At 27.2% G+C, this 21,393-nt stretch overlaps 1 protein-coding gene and 1 long non-coding RNA gene across 5 annotated transcripts in view; one reads left to right on the top strand and one right to left on the bottom strand.

The window, feature by feature from the left end:
- The window catches only part of LOC107445773 (Sequence-specific single-stranded DNA-binding protein), a 254,058-nt gene that overhangs the window by 119,154 nt on the left and 113,511 nt on the right, over positions 1 to 21,393 (top strand). For 2 of the 4 annotated variants that reach the window (XM_016060249.3, XM_016060248.3), the window contains exons 6-7: positions 1,121 to 1,207; positions 6,383 to 6,481. In XM_016060249.3, the coding sequence (XP_015915735.1) occupies positions 1,121 to 1,207; positions 6,383 to 6,481 (186 nt within the window). The remainder of the gene's footprint in view (positions 1 to 1,120; positions 1,208 to 6,382; positions 6,482 to 21,393) is intronic. The other 2 variants (XM_071184737.1, XM_016060250.3) reach the window with 1 other exon arrangement.
- The window catches only part of LOC107445774 (uncharacterized), a 54,049-nt gene continuing 45,754 nt past the window's right edge, over positions 13,099 to 21,393 (bottom strand). The window contains exons 3-5 of the long non-coding RNA XR_006225810.2: positions 20,484 to 20,562; positions 17,507 to 17,530; positions 13,099 to 13,233 (exon numbers count right to left, since the gene is read on the bottom strand). This is a non-coding gene — a long non-coding RNA (uncharacterized lncRNA). The remainder of the gene's footprint in view (positions 13,234 to 17,506; positions 17,531 to 20,483; positions 20,563 to 21,393) is intronic.

The following is a 21,393-nucleotide window of genomic DNA, read 5'->3' as shown; positions in this document are numbered from 1 at the left end:
CTTTGTCAGCCTAGCATTATTTAATGTCATTAATTTGTAGTATTCGATTAATGGCATTTGTATCAGTTTACGTAATAAAATGATTCTGTTTTTTTTTTCCTTCCACTCAATTGAATACAAATTATAACGTTTAAATTAAAGGAACATAAAATATCGAAAGCAATATATTTTTTCAATTAAAAATGTGTCGAAATGATGAAAATATCTAAAAATGTCAAATGGGCTGCATGTCTGTCTCTTTCTCCCTCCCTCTCTCTGTGTTTGCATATTTATAATAGTGAAGTAAAGGTATGTTTTAGTATTAATGATATAATAAGTAAAGAATAAACTTTTTTGTTTTTTGCGATTCATTTTAACACAATGAGCTTTATGGATAACTTAAACTCATAAAATATGCAGCATTAATTTAAATAACGATGATATTCCAAAATTTAAATGAATTTTGAATATTTTTCAATATTTGAATTTTGCTCTCTTTATAAAAGCATTGTATTTGAGATTCATTAATAAAAGCATGCTACATACTTGCAATTGTTCAAGCTAACAGAAAAAAATTCTAAAATTAAGCTGAAAATTAAAATAAAAATTCAGTAAAGAACTTCCTTCCCATTTATGCTTTTGATGGGACAGCGAGCATAATGTATTATTATTTAACAAAATTAAAAGACGTCGTAACTTTTGAGTTGAACTTTATCTACGATTGAATTTTTAAATATTTTTGAAAACTATAAAAAACATGGTGTCGTTGGCGGTCTGTTTTATTTTAAGAATTTTTAGAAACAATAAGACTTAACTTTGAATTTATATCACATAATATAAATTTATATAAAGTAACACACACTCACATTAACAATTAAACCCAAGATTATTTTCATGAAAAAATGTACTATTTTTTCATTCGTTTGCTTTGAAACTTGAAGTATTTTTGTAAAGAATAGGAATTTAAATATTTTTAAAGGTTTTTTTTCTCAGTTTTTGTCTTAAACCAGCCTACTCTGGTTTGGTAAATCATTCAAATTATTTTCCAAAGCACTTCTCACCATAATCGATATTCTGGTTTCTCAGCTTAGTTATAATTATGTATGTTCCTTGTAATTAACAACTATGTTTTTTCTTTTAGAATCCTACGGCGCCAAGTCCGCTAGGTCAAATACCGCCAAATGATGGTATGCCTGGTGGTCCCATGGCTCCAGCGGGCTTCTTTCCTGTAAGTTGAAAAAACAAACACTATTTTTTTTTTCTTTCTAGTATTGATTAACCACACCACATATGTTAATGAATGTCTCATCCATCCGTCTAATAATTTGTCTCAAAAGTACAAATTTGTAATAAAGGTTTACGCAATTTTGGTGCTGCCATCTACACGCAGCTTTAGGAAACTAAAGTTCTTAATTGAGTTCTTGCGCTTCAATAGTTGTAGTGCTGCCATCTATTTTGAAACAACATACTGAAGAAATAAGTTGAAGTGTCGCCATCTGGATTAAAATAGTGAAACAATTGTAAACGTTAGTTTTGATTCACTTTTTTTTGAATAAAAAAGAAGAGAAAGCAATATTAAAAAAAAAGAAAGGACATTATTATAGTTTTAGCAGTATTAAGCTTTAGAAGATACTTCAAATTTGGATATTATTTTGAAAGAGTTTGAGATTTTGCCAAACTTAAAACAACTGCTTTATTTGCTTACACTTAGAATAGTATTTTTTACATAGTTAGTGTGGTGTGAAAGAAAGCTTTTCATATTTCCTTACCCTTGTAAGTATTTGTCAGTTATGTTATAGTTAACATTTTAAATGGTATATATTTATTATTATATATATAAATTCTCTTTCTCAAATATTTTGTTTAACATTTTAAATGATAAATGGTTTTTATTTTTCATCATACCATAAGCTACAATTGATCTTTTTTTTAAAAAAGAAAAATACTCCGCTTTGTATGGCACATTGTTTTTGCTTTCCTTTTGTTGATTAATTATATGTAACACATTGCTGAACCAATTGGTTTCGATTTTTTATCCGACCTTACTATACATCACTCTTTTTCTAATGTGAACAGTGTGGCAGTAAAACAGTTTTAAATGAATTAGTGAATATACATTATAAGTTAATAATTTTTAGGCCACAAGACAGTTTTCAGACAATTATATTTATTTAAAGTATGCAATGCCTATGTTCAATGCTGGTTAATTTTTATTTCTATATTCACATCATAATGTGTTAATTGTCTGAACAATTAAATTTAAACATATTTTTAATTTTCTCCATAAATAAGTTAGTTTATTTGTTTTATTGAAACCAACTTAATCAAAAAGTTGGCTATTTGTCTCAGAATTCACGATTTATTTGAAATTGAAATTTTATCATTGAATTTTCATTGAAAATTTTTATTCTTCCAGACAAAGACAATTCTTTTGGTATTTTAAAATATTATCATAGTTTAATATTTAGCTAGTTGTGATTTGAATATTTTTAATTATATTCATCTAGAATATTAAGACTTATATGCATTCTGGCAAGATAAAATTTTATGTGCGTCTGTATATTTAAAATCTTAATTATAAACAAATGAACCAAAAAGCACAAACATTTTTCTTTTGATTTTAATTAATCTTAGCAATTTAGAGAGTTATTTAAATGTAGGAAAAACTTAACTTTTAATATATTATTTTTACTCTATCTACCTATACGACATAGAACAACTAAAAACATAACTGACAAACATTTACATAAAATCTTATTCTTAGACTTCTCTTTATCTAGTTTTTCTGTTGTGCATGTTATTTTTCATGTAGCAAATGTTGCTCTTTGTGGCTGACTCTGCAGTGCTAAATCTTTTCTGCCTCTGTATTCTGTAGAGTCTTTAAAATGAGGTGGCATATCTTATTCATTTAAATTTAGTTCTTACCTTCCCATCATTCAATTAGGAACACTTTTAAGTGGGTTTAGTTTAGATAAAGTACACTGTCAGCTACATTGTTTGTTTTATACCCTTATATGCACTCCTACTTTAACACCTAGGTAGATATCTGAGTTTTTTTGCATGTTTAGATTTAGACACAGTTTATCAGTTTTCCTTTAGGAAATGTCACAGCAAATATCCATCTCATTTAAAAAAAAAAAACTGCATGTTCTGGTTTTCCGAAGTATGGGGTATTTCACAATCACTGACTTTAAACTTTCCAGAACTGGCAGATGGAGAAAAAAGTACTTCCCCAGGCTTGTAAACTATGAGTTTATATGTACTAATGTCATATGTAATGAGAGAGTCCCATATTGAAATCACTTTATTGTGATCTTTAGCCTGCTTGAGTCGGAAAGAATCGTTTCATTTATGATAGTGTGGGCAATTAAGAGAGAATTGTGCGACCACCAATAATGGGTGCAGCGAAAAGAAGAAAAAATTGAAACAGCAATTTTAAATATAATTTTATTTAAAATAAATATATTAGTATTTAGAGTATAGTTTTATTAACAAATAAATAAATTGGTTTGAGAGTGGCCTCCTTTCACAGTGACACAGAGTTGCAAACACATATAGAAATTTTCAGCAACAGGCTGCAATTCAGTGTTGAGAAAGATTCCTCTTCACCATCCATTACTCCTAGGACAATAGGATCTAGTCTATGGGCACTCCAAGCACCTTCAAAAATTTTGCCAAAGTCCTTGGTGGTGGAATTTGAACAAGGAGCAAAACCCCTCAGGTTCTTGTGGATGAGGGAGTTAAAATAAATTAAAAAGTGTAACCAATTTACAAAAAAGCTAATCAGCAACATAAACTGGGAGACTCTGTATCAGCCCTGGAGGCCAAAAAGACAGAAGTGGTGCACCGGACATGATATTATCTGAAGAACATCCATCCTACTTGCCTGATATCTATCCCATAGATTGCAGTGTACACTCCATTTTGGAGTCTTGGGTTTGCATTAAACTACACTATAGTTTGGACTCTCTTATATCTTTCCAGCGGGAATGGGGTAGATTAAAAGTCGAAAATTTGCAGCCCAATTTCCATGAGCGTTTGCACCTCTGTGGCTACTTTGGGACATATTAAATTTATTTATTAGTAAAAGCCTACTCTTATTATGATGTTATATTTTGTTAATATATTCAGTTTTAATAAAGTTATAAAAAAAAATTGATAATCCAGGATTTTGTTTCTGCACAATCACGGTTCTGAAAGGTTAAATATTTTTTTTTTTTTTTTTTTTTTTTTTTTTTTTNTTTTTTTTTTTTTTTTTTTTTTAAATCCTTGTCAATAATAAAATGAAAAAGTATGGATATTAGGAGTCCCAAATTGATATTTAAGAGAGAGAGGGAAAAAAATACTGTATCAAAATTTTATGAACTATTTCGAAATCAGAATTAACAGCACTTGAGCTAGTTTGATTGCTCGATGAAACTTAACTGTTTCTGATAAGCGCTTTTGAACTTCTGTTTCCTCTGGCTATAAACGGATTTTGGGATTTTCAGTCTACCCTATCTCAGAAGCAATTCCTTGCCTAAATATTAACTTGCCACTCCTAATATGTTTACTTTTTTTATTTTTACGGTGCCCCCTATATATGATTCTTATTAGTAATGTTGCGATTTTAGAAACATCATCTTTCAACTAAACTCTAATATCATAAGTTTTAATTTTGGCTCAAGTGTCCATATTGTTTAGTTTTTGGAATGTTTAAATCGTGTGTCTTATATCATACGAACCACAGGCTCAAATATTTGATCAAATTTCCTATTTTTCATTTTGTCAAGGTGTCTGCTACACTTAAAAACTTTATGTGTTCCATCATATACTTGACACTATCAATGGATGTTTATCAGAAATTCTGTCTATGATTTTTTTTATGGATAATTATGGGTCATTTAGATTCCTGTTTTAGAACATTTTTCAAGATGAAACTTTGTGAAAGATAAGTTTTTTTGGGCCATAAGATTTGAAAGTTCGTTTTGAGTAAGCAGGCATAGTTTCATTCCTAAGGAATCCTTGCGACATATTTTGCAATTATTTTAAGGTTTAGAATTTTGATAAAATATTTTCTTATTAGCAAAATTTTGCTTGTTTCTTTGTAAATAAGGAGATTTTTCTAAATTGATCACTCTTTGATTTTCAGATGACTTTCAAATTCATTGTCTGTTTAGATGTGTCGTAACTTGTGTATAGATTTTGCCTATGAAAAACACTAGTAGAATTTGTTTTCTCATGAAAAATGCATGTAAAATTTTTTTGGCCTTGGTGTAAGAACCACCTCTATAGGTTTTCTTACCACAGAAAAAAAAACAAATATTTTTCTCCATGAGAGCTTATGCAGAAATTTCTTGCCATTAGAATGACTTGTGTAGAATTTCTTTTCCATTAAACGATTTGTATAGAATTACTTACCCATTATGACTTGTAAAGCATTTCTTTGACAAAAAAGAATTTTTCAAGAATTCATTTGTCGTTTAAAGATTTGTGTGGAATTTTAATGCTGTTGAAGAACTTGCTCAGAACTTCTTTGTTCGTAAAGGATTTATGTAGAATTTCTTTGCCATTGATGAACTTGTCTTGAGTTTCTTTACCCTTAAAGGGTTAGTGTAGAATTTCTTTGCCATCAAAGAACTTCTCCAGAATTTCTTTACCCTTAACGGATTTGTATAGAATTACTTTGCCATTGAAGCGCTTGTCTAAAGTTTCTTTACCCTTGATGGACTTGTGTAGAATTTATTTGTCATCAAAGAACTTGTCTAGAGTTTCTTTACCCTTAAAAAATTTGAGTAAAATTTTTTGGTTTTCAAAGAACTTATGTAGAATTTCTTTGCTGTTTTGGAACTTGAGAAGAATTTTTTAACCATTAACACTAGAAAGACTGAAGCATAGTATATACCTACATTGCCCAAAAGCAGTCAATTGACTGTATTGTGAAAGAATAACTAATGTGTAAACAATTTGTTTAATTAATTTTCAATATTTTTTTTAATATTATTTACAGTTCTGTGACAAGTTATTAGTAAATAATTAAAATAAAAAAAATTCTGTATTATTATTGGTAAATTTTTCGCTAATGAAAAAGCTGTTAACAAGCAGTCAAAATGACTTCCGTGTGCAATCTAGTGTTAAAAGACTTGAGTGAATTTTCGGGGTACATATAAAAAAATTTCTTTGTAATTAAAAAAGAAAATTCCTTATAAAAGCTTAAAACCTGTTTCGATAAGGTCAAATTTTAAATAAACTATTCATAAAAATTGGTTTGGATTCAAAGCCTGTTGTTAAGGAACACTATGATTTGAATGCAGAAGGAATGCCACCTCATTTGTAGTGTTTATGTAGTATGTAATGCTGCATAGTGAATGTGTAGCTGCTGCCAGCCCTTCAAAAAACAAACCCTGCTTTCTCCCTTCCGCAGAATTCTCACATGAGGCCCTCGCCACCACAGCAGCCGGTGTCGCAGCCGTCCCCTCACCCGCAGCCCCCACCCCCACACAGTCAGATGCTGCCAAACCAGGTGAGAAAAAAAAAACAGTAAAAAAAGAAACAATTACAAACTGAAACATTGCACAAAATCCTTTTCCCTTCGCATGTTCATAACCTAACCATTTCTACCCTTTAGTATATGTGTCTTGTTATTGTTTAACATATATGCTTGAACTTCTACTCTCTTTGAATTGCATTTTTAGTGATGTTGTTTAATGAATTGCATAAAAAGTACATCTTCTGGAATTCTTTAAATAATTTTTATTCATTAATTATTTTATATGTTGAGATTGTAACTCTTACCATCAGAATTCAATCATAATAGAAGAAGGGTATAATTTTTAATTTTACTCCCATTTTTTATATTTTTTTTAAATATTTAAAAACTTCTTTTACTAGATGTACACAGAGATTTTTTAATAAATTTTAAAACAATTAGTAACTTTTTATGAATACTTTATAAGTGTTTAAACTTGGGCATAGATGGCGCCACTGAGAAACAAGAAACCCACACTTTGCCTTTAATTTCTCCAAGTAGGCTTGCACGTGTGGCAAGTGGCATTAGAACCAACCGACCAACCATAAGTGTTTAAGGTTTCACCAATTAAATGATGTTAAGCATCGAATTCTTTTTATTTGATTAAACTAATATAAATATATACGAGCTGGTAAATATTAAATAGCACCTTGATTGTTGAGTGTGAATACTTTAATAAGTTTACACTTATGCAAGGCTTGGCTTTACTCTTGAGTTAAAAAGAAAAAGAGAAGGAAGGCATTTTTGCACTTGATTATTTCAGCTCAATTTTAAGAAATCTTTGATGTAGATTAAAAGAGTGCATTGAAAAAAAAAAATCCTATTATAATGGTTATTACATTTTGAAGAAAAAGAGAGATATTAGTTAATGTGCTTTATGATACTGCATCATTAACATTTTACTGAAGACAAGGAAATATAAAATTTTAACTTAAATAAAAGTAATTTTTGTCAGAAGAATTTTTTTAAGTAAAAGTAGGGTGACCTGGGGTAATTCCTGATCAAAAAATGCTAACATCTATTTTGTGAAAAAACTATTCAAAATTGAATTTTAATATTTACTGGAAGTTTGAGGCTATATGAGATGAGTCCTATGCCACCTTCTTTGGTTTGAAAATCTAATTAGAATTTAAAATATTTTAATTTTTTAGTGATCTAGAATTACCCCAGGTCTTGATCATTTCTGGGGTAATTCCTGATCACTTCTGGGGTAATTACTGATCACCAGTTTTTATTGTAAAGGGGATGTTTAAAAATAATTATATAACAGTAATTAACAAATAAGACATCAAGATCAAACAAATAAACCAAAAAGATATGTTTAAGCAGCTAATAAAACGATTTATTTAAAAGCAAAAAGAACGATTAACACTTTAAATTTTCAAAAATCTTTGCATCGTGCCATACATTTTAGGCAATCAGCCAACTCATTCTCATGTTCTTCTGAAATATAAGAGAGTTCCCACATGGGTTACTTTTGCTGGATTTTTTAACTTCATTAAGGGAAAGTGTAAAGTTAAGTAAGGTATGTCAACAGCTCTGGCAGCAGCTCTCACACTGAAATTTTCATTTTCAATCATTAAAAGAAATTCACTAATTTTGTTTTCTAGAAGCTTAGTATCCTTTTTAGGCTTATAATTTCTCACCATATTTATACTAGGCTAATTTATAAACTTAAAAATTATTCTAACAATGTACACACATAAAATTAAGATAGAAGCAAGGTAAGACAAACCAGAAATGGTGCAAATCAGAATACAGTCTTGTATACAGTTAAAAACAAATTTTGTGATGACAGTTAAAATATATTTTATAGTTGTTCCACTTAATAAATATGAACTGTTATTTAAGAAAAGACAATTAGCTATTTATAAGCTATTTTATATACTATTTATAAGAAGAAATGACAATGATCAGGAATTACCCCAGTGATCAATAATTACCCCATCTGTAGGGGGCAACATTTGATATAGTTTCCTATAATCAATTATAATGTTTACAGTAGATGTGAAACAATTAAACAAAAGCTTACACTACTTTTATATCAAAGAAAAAGAAAGTGACTCAAAATATTTATTATTAAGAGAAGGAGGGGGATCTTTGCAGAAATGTGCACATTTTGATACCCATCTTTGAAATGGAAAATACAGAAAGCAGTTTAAAAAATACTTATTTTGTTAGATTAAACAAAACATTATTATTAAGTTAATGTAGTTATACTTTAGTAAAGTGTACAAGCATCCTTGTCCATGTCTCAAATTTAAAAAAAATATAATTTTTTTTAAATAAAACTTAGGTGATCATTATTTACCCCAGAAACAGAGTGATCCTGAATTACCCTGGGTCACCCTATTATAAATTATTATTATTAAGCACTCTAGAGCAAAAATAAACCTTCCAGCTTTTTAAATTATTTTTATTTTTTTAAACTTTCTAATCAAATATTTTTGACGGATTAGTTTCATTCATATCTAAAGGCATTGTAAAATATTAACGAAAATTTGAGAATTCGTTTTTTTTTTCTTCCTCTTTCACCCATAACAGTAGATTCTATTTTAAAATTTCGTGGAGCAAATTGATCTTTCTGCTAGTGGCGCCATCTAGTAATATTAACTTCATTGAATAAGTTTCCCTAAATTCATTTTAAATTAACAATTTAGCCAATTTTTTTCTCTAGGAGAATAATGGGCATTATTCAGTCGTTTTAATTTTTTATAAAATTATTATTATAAATTATATTTTAATTTAAGTTTTCAAATATATTTTGCACATATTTTTTCTTCTTAAATTGTACTTTTTGTAGGGAAACTCTGAAATTCAGTTTCTTTTTTACTCATTGATGTACTTTTAATTTATTGTTGTTCATTCGATTACATTACAGATAATTCCTCTTGTATTTATTTAATAGGGGTGGCTTGAGCCTGCTGTATTCATTTCTTTCTTTTTTTATGTTTGGGAAAAATGTTCTCTCCTTCCAGTGTATGAATGTATGTGTGTGTGAATATTAACTGCATGAATGCATGCTTTCTACTAACATATAATAACTCAAATTAACCAATTACTAACAAAATCAGTGTATAGGGTGCTGTTTAAGTTCTGATAAATATGATTTCCTAATGCATGATAACTTTTTTTTTCGAAACATTTTTATTTAGATTTTGTTTTGAAAGGAAATATATTATTCATAGGAAAAAAGTCATCAAAATTTTGATTTTCTGAATAATTTACAAATATGTATTTAAATTTTTTATTTAATTAGTTTTAATTTTTAGCTCTTCTTTTTTTTTGTTACATATTACCTATATACAGAGTTATCTTTCAATTATCTGTTCAAATATTGTAATTTTGTTTTTAAATTTTAAAGCACCCTGTACAACATAGTTTTTTTTTTTTTTTTCCGCATGCCTAATGNTTTTTTTTTTTTTTGTTCCGCATGCCTAATGTGGTGAAGGTGACCCCAATTTTTTTTCGTCCTTTGTCTTATAACATTTTACAATTTATTCAGCTTCTATATATTAAAAATAATATGTTATTATTTTATTTATGTTTTTGCCTGTATAATTTATAGCTTTTTATTGTAAAGAAAATCCTGAGTTTTCTTTTTTGAGAAACTCAATAATCAATCTTAAAAACTGTTTAGTATTTATTTCATTTTTAAACATTTGATGCTGTTTGTTTGGAGAAAATTACTCATCTGGAAGTAAGTTAAAGTGACAGTTTTTTATTTTTTATTTGTGTAATATGTGATGCATCGATATCTTGAAGATTGTCAAGTTCTCTTACCATTTGTCAAGAACTGGTGAGTTTTCCTAACCAAAACTAAGCTCTTGTCTTCTGTTTCATTCATAATGAATTGTCTGTACTTATTGTACAACTAAAACTAAATAAAACTGAAAGTTAAGTTTTATTTATTTTGTCTTAATTGTCTTCTTATATATTTAAGTAACATACAATGTTAATTGAAATCAATATGATAAATATTGTTTTAATTTCCTTTTGCCTTTATGTCAATCATGGATAACATTCGCCGGAATATATTAGAATTCAAATCAGCGATAATTCACGCTTTAAATCATCGTAGAAGCATTAGTTGATTTAATTTAAGCGCTGCTTTAAAAAGTTAGCTCAAACGTAGCATGAATTCATATAAGTTTTCTGGAAACAAATTTATTTCTTTAAAAGGCTTTTGTGCTGCCACCTAGTGTCTGTAATACACACTATTTTTAGTATTTAAAGTTGAAATCATATGATTAGTTTATCAATAGAAAATTGAACCTAGGGAGAAAAAAAAAGAATTTTATCTATATTTAAAAATTTATTACAACCCGAAAATTCATTCATTTAACAGTCATTTGTTTAATTAATTGTTTATAAGTAACTGAGAACTTTTAATATTTTTTATTTTATTTTTCTAAATCTTAATGTCGCTTTAAATATTTCAGAATTTAAAAAGTGCAATAAATGTAATTTTTATCAGATACATATATTTTCGATTCTCTTTACAATCTGAAACTCTTGTATTAAAATTTAACAGGCTAAATTTTCTTTTCGTCAATGTGCTGCCATCTAGCTTATTATTTCATTAGTTCAAAGAATTCAAAACCATTAAAACTGCTACAGTTTTATTTTCAAGTCTCGATATTTTGTTATTATGCATAATATTTGCCTAGTTTATCAAATTTATCTTAATCTAAATGTTATTGAAGGGAACTGAAAGCAAATTGTTTTTAGATAGTTTCATTAAATCGCCTTTAACGTTTGTGGGACGTAGTTTTTTCCTAATTAATAATTTTTATCAATAAATAGGTACATTAATTTTTATTTGCGTTTTCAAAGTATTAGGAGCTTAATTTTTTAGCTTTTTTTTCCACTGAATTAACTAAGGTTTGTGTAACAGTCAGAAATTTATACCAATAATAATCTAACCTAATAATTGGTTAGTAATTATCTAACTCTAAATATCAATGATAATCTAATTTTTTTTTTTTTTTTTAATATTTTCTATAGCATTTCAACTTTTTCTTATTCTACTTTTTCGCCCACTTGTAATACACGCATTTTATTCTTCTTGGATTATTATTTTTAAATTTTATTCTACAAATAAATAGAAGCACTACTAATAAATCGAAATATTTGAATAAATCATATTACGTGCTAGTGTTGTGCGAGAATTATTTCTGCGAATCTAGTAAATCATTTCCCATTTTCTAAGATGTTTCAATGTCTATTTTTTAAATTTATAAATTGTCAACGTGCTTATGATACCAATCAAAGAGTTTCAAATAGCGTGAATTAGAAGTGGTTGTCAAGTCTTATTAAATTGTAATATTGTTTTTCTTTTTTAAATAACTGATTAAATTACTTCAGACAAATTTTAATTTATTAATTAAGTGTTACGTAAACATTCTTAATCTCTTGAGATGTAAGACAACACGAAATTTTTGATAAAATTTTCTATTAAAACTCTTGTATAGCGAAAAATCGCATATTGGAATAAGTAATCAAAAAATTGTTTGGGTATCGTGACCTGGGGGTATAAATCGGCGATTTCGATTTTTTTTTTCTCTTTTCATTATTATCATCCATGTTTTAATTTCAGTTCATTAGTTCTCCCAAACATTTTTAAATTTTGATCTTCGATTTTTTGAAATGAAGTTATCGTAGCTTTTTTGTATGCTGACATACTAAACCAGAAGAAAACTTAAGACTAAATGTTTATTGTTTTAATTAAACTAAGATGTTTGCTGTTTTGTTTTAAATAGTTTAACCTTTATTTATTTGAATAAATTATGTATTTAAAAGAAATAAAATTTATTTTCAGAAATTAATTTTAGAATTATTAATTTTTTTATTTCCTTAAATTTTGGAATTTTTTTATACCAACAAACGTTACAAAAAAATTTTATTAAAGAATTCTTTGAAATTTGGTCTGTAGATTTTGTATTATGTCAGCAATGTTTTAAATTAAAAGCTGAGGTCTAAGTGTGAATTTGTTATTTTTACCAAGCTTTAAGTAAGAATAGTTACAATTTATCTTTAAAAATTCAATATTTAACAATGTAGTCTTTTCTATTTATTTATTTATTTTTTTTAAAGTTTTTTAAAAAATTTGCAATTAGTAGAGCTGTTAGCATGACATAAAAAATGTGTAGTTTTTAAGCTCAAATTTGAATGTATTTTGAAAAATATTCTATAAATTTTTAAACTTTGCTTTTATTAACTATAAATTTTAATTTAACCCTTTCTCTTAAAAAAAAATAATAATAGTTATGTCGAAATCAGTTGAATACCTTGCTTAATATTGACGTAGCTATTAAAACTTGATTTTATATGAAAGTGTCATTAATGTGGATAACTTAAAAGATTGGGTACTTAATTACTTTTTATGTCAATAAATAATGCAACACACAATTTCTCATAACATTTTATTTAAATTTTAAATGCATATACAATTTTATATTCATTAGTAGTTACACAATTATTTGATTAGCTATAAATTAAAAGGGAATTGAGTGAAATCGCAGTGAATTATTTTGAAAAGATTTTTCTGTTGTTAATATATATTATTAAAAATAAGCAACTGAATTAAACTAATTACTCAAATAAATATCGTGTAAGAAATTTTAGTTGTTTTATATTAATTATTATATAATATATAGAATGGAGAATTCATATCAAACCTGCGAACATCAAATTTCATCTTTGGTTTCTGTCACGAGCTAAGTTTCTAGGAAATCAAACTAAAACTGGAAATAAATATAAGTAAATTTGATTAATAGAAGAAGCAAGTTTAAATAATAAGAGTAATCAATTTCTAATTAAATACTGTGTTGAAATAAACTGGATTGAAAAATATGAAGACATAAATTTTAAATTGTTGGCTTCGATTTTTAAAGTATAAGAAATTTTGCATTCATATATTTTCTAAAGGAATATATTGCCTTTCAATTAAATTTTTTTTTAATAGTGCAGCTGATTTTTTAAAAAAGTATTCTGTCTGTTTATTTTATTCTAAAAATTGTTTAAATTTGCTAGTCATTCGGTCGAAAAATTTTAATTATTTCTATCTTTTAATTTATTGTGCCGCTCTAAAAAAATTTAAAATCTCGCTCTTTATGCCCTTAAAACTTACTATTAAATCTAGCATCTTTAAAGAAGCTTTTTAATAATATGATAAACATTTCATGCATAAAGTTTCTTCAAAAATTTTTGTTAAAAATTTGGAAATTTAGTTTCGACAGCTGCTTTTAGAAAATATGAGTAAACTGTTTTACTTTGCTTTAACATTAAGCAAAAAATGCATATTTTTAAATCATATGTGCTGCTGCACTTTAAACAACGATAATATTCATTTAATCTAAGTTTGAGGTGCATTCTATAATTTTTTTAATTTTTCATTTCTATCTCAAAAATGTTACTAATAAAGAAAAATAGCACTGCTTTATCATGGCATATGAGAATACATATAGTCAGTCCTATGATAAATTATTAAGTATCAAGTAAAAATAGTTCAGCTTTATTTAAGAATTCCGTGATTATTTTTCTTCGAAAATCCGATGCATAACGTCACTGATGAAACTCAAGTCACGCATGCTGTCATTTTTCGAACGCTCTCCGATTAATCCGAATACCTCTTTTAACTTCTTCCAAGAAATAATTAATTCAACAATAAATATTTTTTAAGAAAAGAAAGAGTAATAATAATAGAACATTCGATAAATCTGTCCCGTTAGATCAATAAAGTTTTCTTCTTTTATTCTGCGTTGTAATCGTATTAAACGATGTCCGTCTCTGAGGCACTTTTTTTGGTTTTTTCAATCTTTTAAACTTTTAATTGCTGTCATTAAGGATCATTAGAGACTGAATGTTGTCGAATCATGTATCATCTCTGACACTTATGGATTGGAGACTTGGTAATAAATGTCCATAATCGAGTGTGTTTTCCATAATGGCTCCATTAACTAGGTCATTGCACCGCGACAGTTACGGTTTATCAACTACGATGGCGAAATTATTGTATAAATAAAACTAAAGGTATACTTTAATCAGAAATATTTAACGATGCACACATTCATACATACAAAAACTAATATCAATCATGATTTTTGTGTTTGAGCTATTTATCTTTACTACTTTTTATATTTTATAATTATTTTCAAATTTTAAAACATTTATATTTTCTTTTAATATAGTTTTTATGTCTTATTATTTTCATATTTCTGTATTTTTGTAATTTTCATGAATTATAATTTTATTTTTATCAAATTCTTTTTTACTGAAATAATTACTTGCAAAATTTAACTTAAACAAGCATTTAGATTTTTTTTAAAAAAATTAAGAGATTATGCAATTAATTTCTAAAGAAATTTAATTTTTAAATTTTGGTGAACAACTGTTAATATTTAAACGTATGACATAAAGCAGTAGTTTTGCTGTTGTACAATAGTGAAACTACTCTTATTTTTGAATAAATTTAAATATAAGAGACTTGAAGAAATACTTTTTTACATTTTTACCTTTTCTAATGTCCATTTATAAGACAATTTTTTTGAAGTATGTATAAAATTATTGCATCGCTGTACAATAATATATCTTTTATTTTTGCTAAACCGTTTCATGCTTTTTTGATAAACATTTCATCTCTTGCTTGATATTTACATGTGTTTACACATTTACTACTTTTATGAGTACAAGGAAAACATTAAAGCAAAACCAAAGTTTATTTTTATGCATATTTTCGATGCCTTAAAATTAAGGAAAACTCAGACGTCCAAGGTAAGGGTTTCGCTTATAAACAATTTGGACAAATTTCATCCTTCCGAAATTTTTATAAAATTCTTTTTAGAACTCTAAAGCGCTATTTTCATGTATTGTTTGCAACAACTTTTTTCCATTTTTTATTAAGGGGTTTAACTTTGCGCTCTGAACGCCCCCAAGTACAAAAATCATGCTATGTTTTTAGAAAATTTGAAGAAAAAAAAATGGTTAGAAAGAAGAAACTAGTAAGTTGTTTTGGGGTTGTGCAGACAATTCCTTTGCTTAATTGGCATAAGAAAAACTTAATTGACATAACTCAAAAATAAAATCTGTATCAAATTATCTTTTGATGCTTAGCTACGAAAAGGATTAGATGAAATTTATACTGATCTTGTTTTGATCGGATAATGGATTATTCAAAAATCCCCACATGTAGTAGATTATTCGGCAATTTACCCTTATTAGTGGATTATTTGACAATTTTCTCGGAGCATTAGATAATTTTACAAAAAATTCCCTGTAACTTATATTTATTGTTAGTACATTACAATCTTTTAATGCACATTTACTTCGTAGTTTTGATCATTAAAAACCATTTATTGACAACAAATTAATGAACATAATGAAAACCAAAACAGTCCACTGAAAGCTGGATGATCAATCTTGCAGGCAAAAATATTTTCAATGTACATGCACGAATTTCATGGAGGGGGGGAAGCCGTATCACTTTGCGATTACATTCTTCAGAAGAAAGGTTACATAACTTGTCTAACTCACCCTTTAATAACTTCTCATCAGAATTTTCTATTTTTTAATTTCCTTTCAATTTCTTTATAATGTGCGTCATTCCACACAGCTGTTTTCAAATTGACACTTCGTATGATATTACTCTTTTTATAACCGATCTTGGAGTTGTCAAAAACAGACAATTGTACTTTTTTTTTTAACTCCCCCTTTATTAATCTTTCTTTTTAACTGCTTGGAGTGTAATATTATTTAAGGTTAGGTTGGACTCCACCCTGCTTGTCTGATAGCACCACACTCCACCCTATTCTTTATAATTGCACCAAGGCTTTTTTAATACCATCGAGTTGTAAGAATTGTTAGTACCTGGCGCAGATTGGTTTGCGTTTATTATTTACTTGCATCTCTGCTGTTCTGCTGAAAGTTTTAATTTATATGGTCTTGTAAATCTCATGGGCGCGGTTGATACAGCGATTGCGTGAAATTAAAACGTTTCGGCTATTTATATTTCTTAGAATTTGTTTAAAAGAATTTTTTTTTTTTATCAGGAAGTTATTGCTTATAATTATTAGAATAACGCACGTTAATTCGAAAGTATCGGATTATTAATTCTAAATACTTATTACAAAATATAAACTAATAAGCATTGGATTGTTAAGAAATGCAATCAAGGGAGGAAAAAAAAACTAGGTGCATTCTAGTTACATAAGTTGATGGATTACAACCACAGACATTTTTATCTATACGTTTTTTTTTCTTCCCCAGGTTCCAAATTAAAATAGCAAATTTTTTTTCTCCCTGGTAATTCCTATTTTTCTTCTTGAATTGGGTTTTCTCCTATATAAAGTACCTCTTATGACTTCTATTTCAACGATAAAAATTTCATGTTGTAAACATTTCTTACGGTTATGAAAAAGATAGGAGAACAATTTTTTTTAAAAAATTCTTTATTAGGATAGGAATCTTTTATTGCAAAATTATTTCTGTTAATGAAAAATGATTCGTTTGGTTTAAAACAAGAATGGCCACAATAAATTAATCGCTTTTTGAAATTTATCATTTTCTAAAGACTAAATTGAATTCGATGTTATTTAAGGAGCCGTAAAAGAAATTGCATAGATTGATGGAGAACATATCTTATTGAAAAGTATATTTTTATCATACACCAGTAAGTATTAGACATTTTTAAATTAAACTGGTTGTCTTACAGTTTTTCCATTAATGTTAATGTTAGCATTTAGCAGAAAGCTGTGCGTAAGCGCTTTAAAATAATCATTTTCTTTTCTTTATAAAATCGTAATTAATATGAACTTTGTAGTTTAAACTTTAAAAAAAAATACTTAGTAAAAAAATTTTTANTATATATATATATATATATATAAACGCGGTGATAATGTAATTTATTGCTCAATATATTATTTATTTTTTATAGTTCGAATATCATTATTTTAGTGTTCTTTTATACAGTAAGATTAAAAATCCTATTTGATAAGTTTAACACAAATAAATCAATATTACCTGAATAGATTCATTGTAAAAAACCTGCAAGAAAGAAACAAAATCATTAAATTTATTTAAATCTGAACGCCGCTAAAACTAATTCATAAGAGATAAATAAATTGCACGTATAATTTAACATCAAATGATAATAAAACCGATTCACATCATTTACAATAAAAATACTGTTTTCCTTGCAATAAAATTCAAATTTTCTTCCAATTCCAAATAAGGAATAATTCTACCCATACCATGAAAATACTGTTAAAATGTTGTATTAGTATCTATTATATATGCTAATGATGCGTGCAAACGGAAAATGATTCTTAGAATGATTCCACCTGCATCTCCTCCTCCCCATAAATTTTATTTATTAGCATAAAATGATGACTTATTGATTAATTCATGATATAAATGTCTACCGATCGCTTTTATGTCTGAGTTGATGCATTGAATGAAAATCATATCGGCATGCTGGTACCTCAAAAGTTGCAGTGCGATCAATAATATGAAACGACTAAATCTCCATAACTCTGCTGTTTAAGGGGTTTTGAGGAAATGTACTATGTAGCTGACAATAAGAGACAAATACATTTTTATTTAATGGTTTTTCTGTTAAAAATTTTAGTGTGTCTACAATGCGAAAAAAAAGAAGAAAGAATAGAATGACTTTTAGTATACATGTTTTTTAAAATTCGATTTCTCAGGAAGTATTCGATCGATTTTGCTCAAATGTCGCATTTTGCCTTATAAAATTGCATTCTTTAAAATGATGTAAAAATTTGTATAGCTTCCAATTTAAATTTTTAATCACTATTATGAAATAAAAATAATTAAATATAATAAATAATTATTAAAAGTTGTTTTTTTTTACGTGGAATTATCTTTGTATAAACGAATTTTAAAATTGCTTTCAAACATTTTTTGATTCACTTAAAAAATTCCCGAGTTTTTGGCGAATTACACAAAAAATAAATATATTTTCCAGATTGCGGGCTACCTTCTATATTTTGAGGGTCATAAATCCAAATGTGTCGAATAAAAGGTATGTTTATTTAGAGAAAATTGAGTTTTCGTAGCTTAAAATATCGTCTGCATGTGAATCGTCTGCATCGTAATTTAAAATATCGTCTGAATCGATTGTTCTCAAATTGCTTTCAAATGTTTTTTGATTCACTTAAAAAAATTCCCGAGTTTTTGGCGAATTACGCAAAAAATAAATATATTTCCCAGATTGCGGTTACCTTCTATATTTTGAGGGTCATGAATCCAAATTTGTCAAATGAAAGGTATGTTTATTTAGAGAAAATTGAGTTTCCGTAACTTAAAATATCGTCTGCATGTGAATCGTCTGCATCGTAATTTAAAATATCGTCTGCATCGATTGTATGTGAAAATTCGATCATTAGATCAAAAGATATTCAATTCAAGAACGTTTTCCTTCTTACTTCTTTTTTCTTCTTCTTCTTTTCTGCCTTTTTTTTTGGCACCTAACTTTACTGACATTATTTATAAGTGTTTTAATAAATTTTATCACATTTGGAAAGTATAAATAGTTATCTAAGTAATATCGGAGCTGAACATTAATTGTAATACAAATCAGTCAACTTTGTTACTTTCACCGCCGAAGGGTTAATAATTTTTAGCTAAATTTTTTACCAGCTAATAAAATAATAACCGACTTATAAAATGCAAGAAAAATTATTTTTTGACAAAAAAAAAGTTAAATAGAAATGAATAAAATACTTCTTCCCGTTTTTGACGAATTCAATCGTGACATGTTAAACCATAATATTGTGCGAATTTGCACCTTAATAGGGCGCTAAGTTGAACCAGATTTGCAAACGTGCTTACGCTTGATTATACGATAATTTAGTTCAACTTATATGGTAACACGCTACAATTTAACGCCTTACTAAAGTTGCTACAAATTTGCGTTATATTATGATTCAGGCAGATACATTATGGTCCAACGGTGGTTCACTTTTGATAGTGTCGGTTCAAAGTTTCATACGCAGAGTGTTCTGAAAATATCCAGTCCCCTTGAAAGCAAAATTTTCATAAACTTAAATAAGGCGAATAAAGAGGGACTTAGCTTTACAAATTGTTTGAAAATATGTATGAAGTGCTAGGGTATTATCTTAAACCACAATTTCAAATTGTTCAGGAGAACGTTTTTGATTTAAAATCCATGTAAATAATCAGATATTGTTGTTGCCTAGTAGAAATTCTGAGATACCTATTTGGAAATAATATTGAGGAACTGATTGTAATAAAAATAAACAGTTTCACCTTGAACGTTGATAAAAATAGGGTTGTGAATATCTTGCCATATTTTGTGTTTTAAATGAATATTGAAAGTTCATGCTTTACGAAAAGAATATAGATACGCAATTTAAATGGTCATCTTACAACTTTATATTTCTAAATCCTGCATTACAAAAAATAGATAGTTGCAAGCATTTTAAAATAATTTCAATTAAAATGAGTATTTATCTCCTAGAAAGTGTAAGCTTTTAATGATATTTCAGAAATATTAAGATGTATTATTTCTCCTTGGCCGAATATTACCATAGAGAATTAAAAAAAAATTTAACATTAATGTAGAAATTGGAACATTTTGTTTGAGCACTAGTTAGAATTTTGGATTTAGATAGATTTTGTTATTCAGGAAAATGAGATATTGCTTTAATTTTCAAAATTAAGTAAAAAATTAAATACGGGGTTTATAATCAATCTTAAAATGAAAAAAGTACTAAAAAGTAGGTTTATGTATATATCAATTAGTAAAACGTGTATTTAACCAATTAAGGATGTATTAAAGCAAACATTAAGTAACATATTAGCATATAGGCATTAGCATTAAGTCTTATCCCAACGTCTCGAGTTGTCTTCAATGTCAATATTTAATTTTGACAAAAAAGGTCTCTGTGCATTGAATCTTTCTTGTTTTTTCCCTTTAAAAAACTTTTTTAGAAATTAATAATTTTTTACTGACCCAATTTAACAGTAAGCAGATACTTTTTTTTCCTTCACATTTTTCCCTCCTTCCTTCAAGAAGAAATTAACCGTCTCATCTGAAAAAATAAAAAATAAGCATCGTGACTAAATATTTAATAAAAATATATTTTAATTTAAATTTAATTATACGAAATGAAAAAAAAAAACATCAAACATTTAAATTGCATCGAATAAAATTCTAGTTAGACAGCCACCAGACTTAAATAGAAAAGTACTATCGATTATAATTATTACTTAGCAGAAACAACTTACACACTAACGTTGGCAATTATTTTGACTATAACGATAATAATAAACAAAGCAACGTTTTGTTATAATTGAACTGTTAAAAGATTGATATGTTAAATAGATAAATAAAATTTGTTTTTCATAAATTTTAAAACTGTTGATTGATCAAATAAGTTTTTGTGTGATGGCCTTCATAAAATTAGATATTATTAATACTCGATTTCATAGGTTTCTAGATAAAAGTAAATGCTATTAAAAAAATCAATCCATTTAACAAAATACTAACGAGTTTATTTCATACAAATTTCTATGAAAAAAACTTATGTTTCAGTATTGCAAGCTTAGCTTGTAACTATGTAACTAATTTTTGACAAATGGCGTTGAAATTATAGATATGGAATTTAAAAAAAAAAAAAAAAAAAAACACGGTTTTGACTTGAGGCAGTTACATTGTTTGAAAAAACTTTTCCATAGAAATTTTAAATTGTAAGCCATTTTTTTTTTGTTAAATACTAATAAAAATAAAATTAACGATCGTCTGCAGCACTGCTGAAGAGACTATTTTTAGGAAAACTTTTTTTAACTGTGACCAGCATCATTATAGTTGATAGAAATTCGCACAATCTCAAAATGATTTTTAACTCCTATTCTTAACAGCA

The sequence above is a fragment of the Parasteatoda tepidariorum genome, chromosome 9 (genome assembly GCF_043381705.1).
Source record: "Parasteatoda tepidariorum isolate YZ-2023 chromosome 9, CAS_Ptep_4.0, whole genome shotgun sequence".
NCBI classification, from domain to species: Eukaryota; Metazoa; Arthropoda; class Arachnida; order Araneae; family Theridiidae; genus Parasteatoda; species Parasteatoda tepidariorum.
Note: the sequence above shows the minus strand (reverse complement) of the source record. Positions and strands in the feature narration are given on the sequence as shown.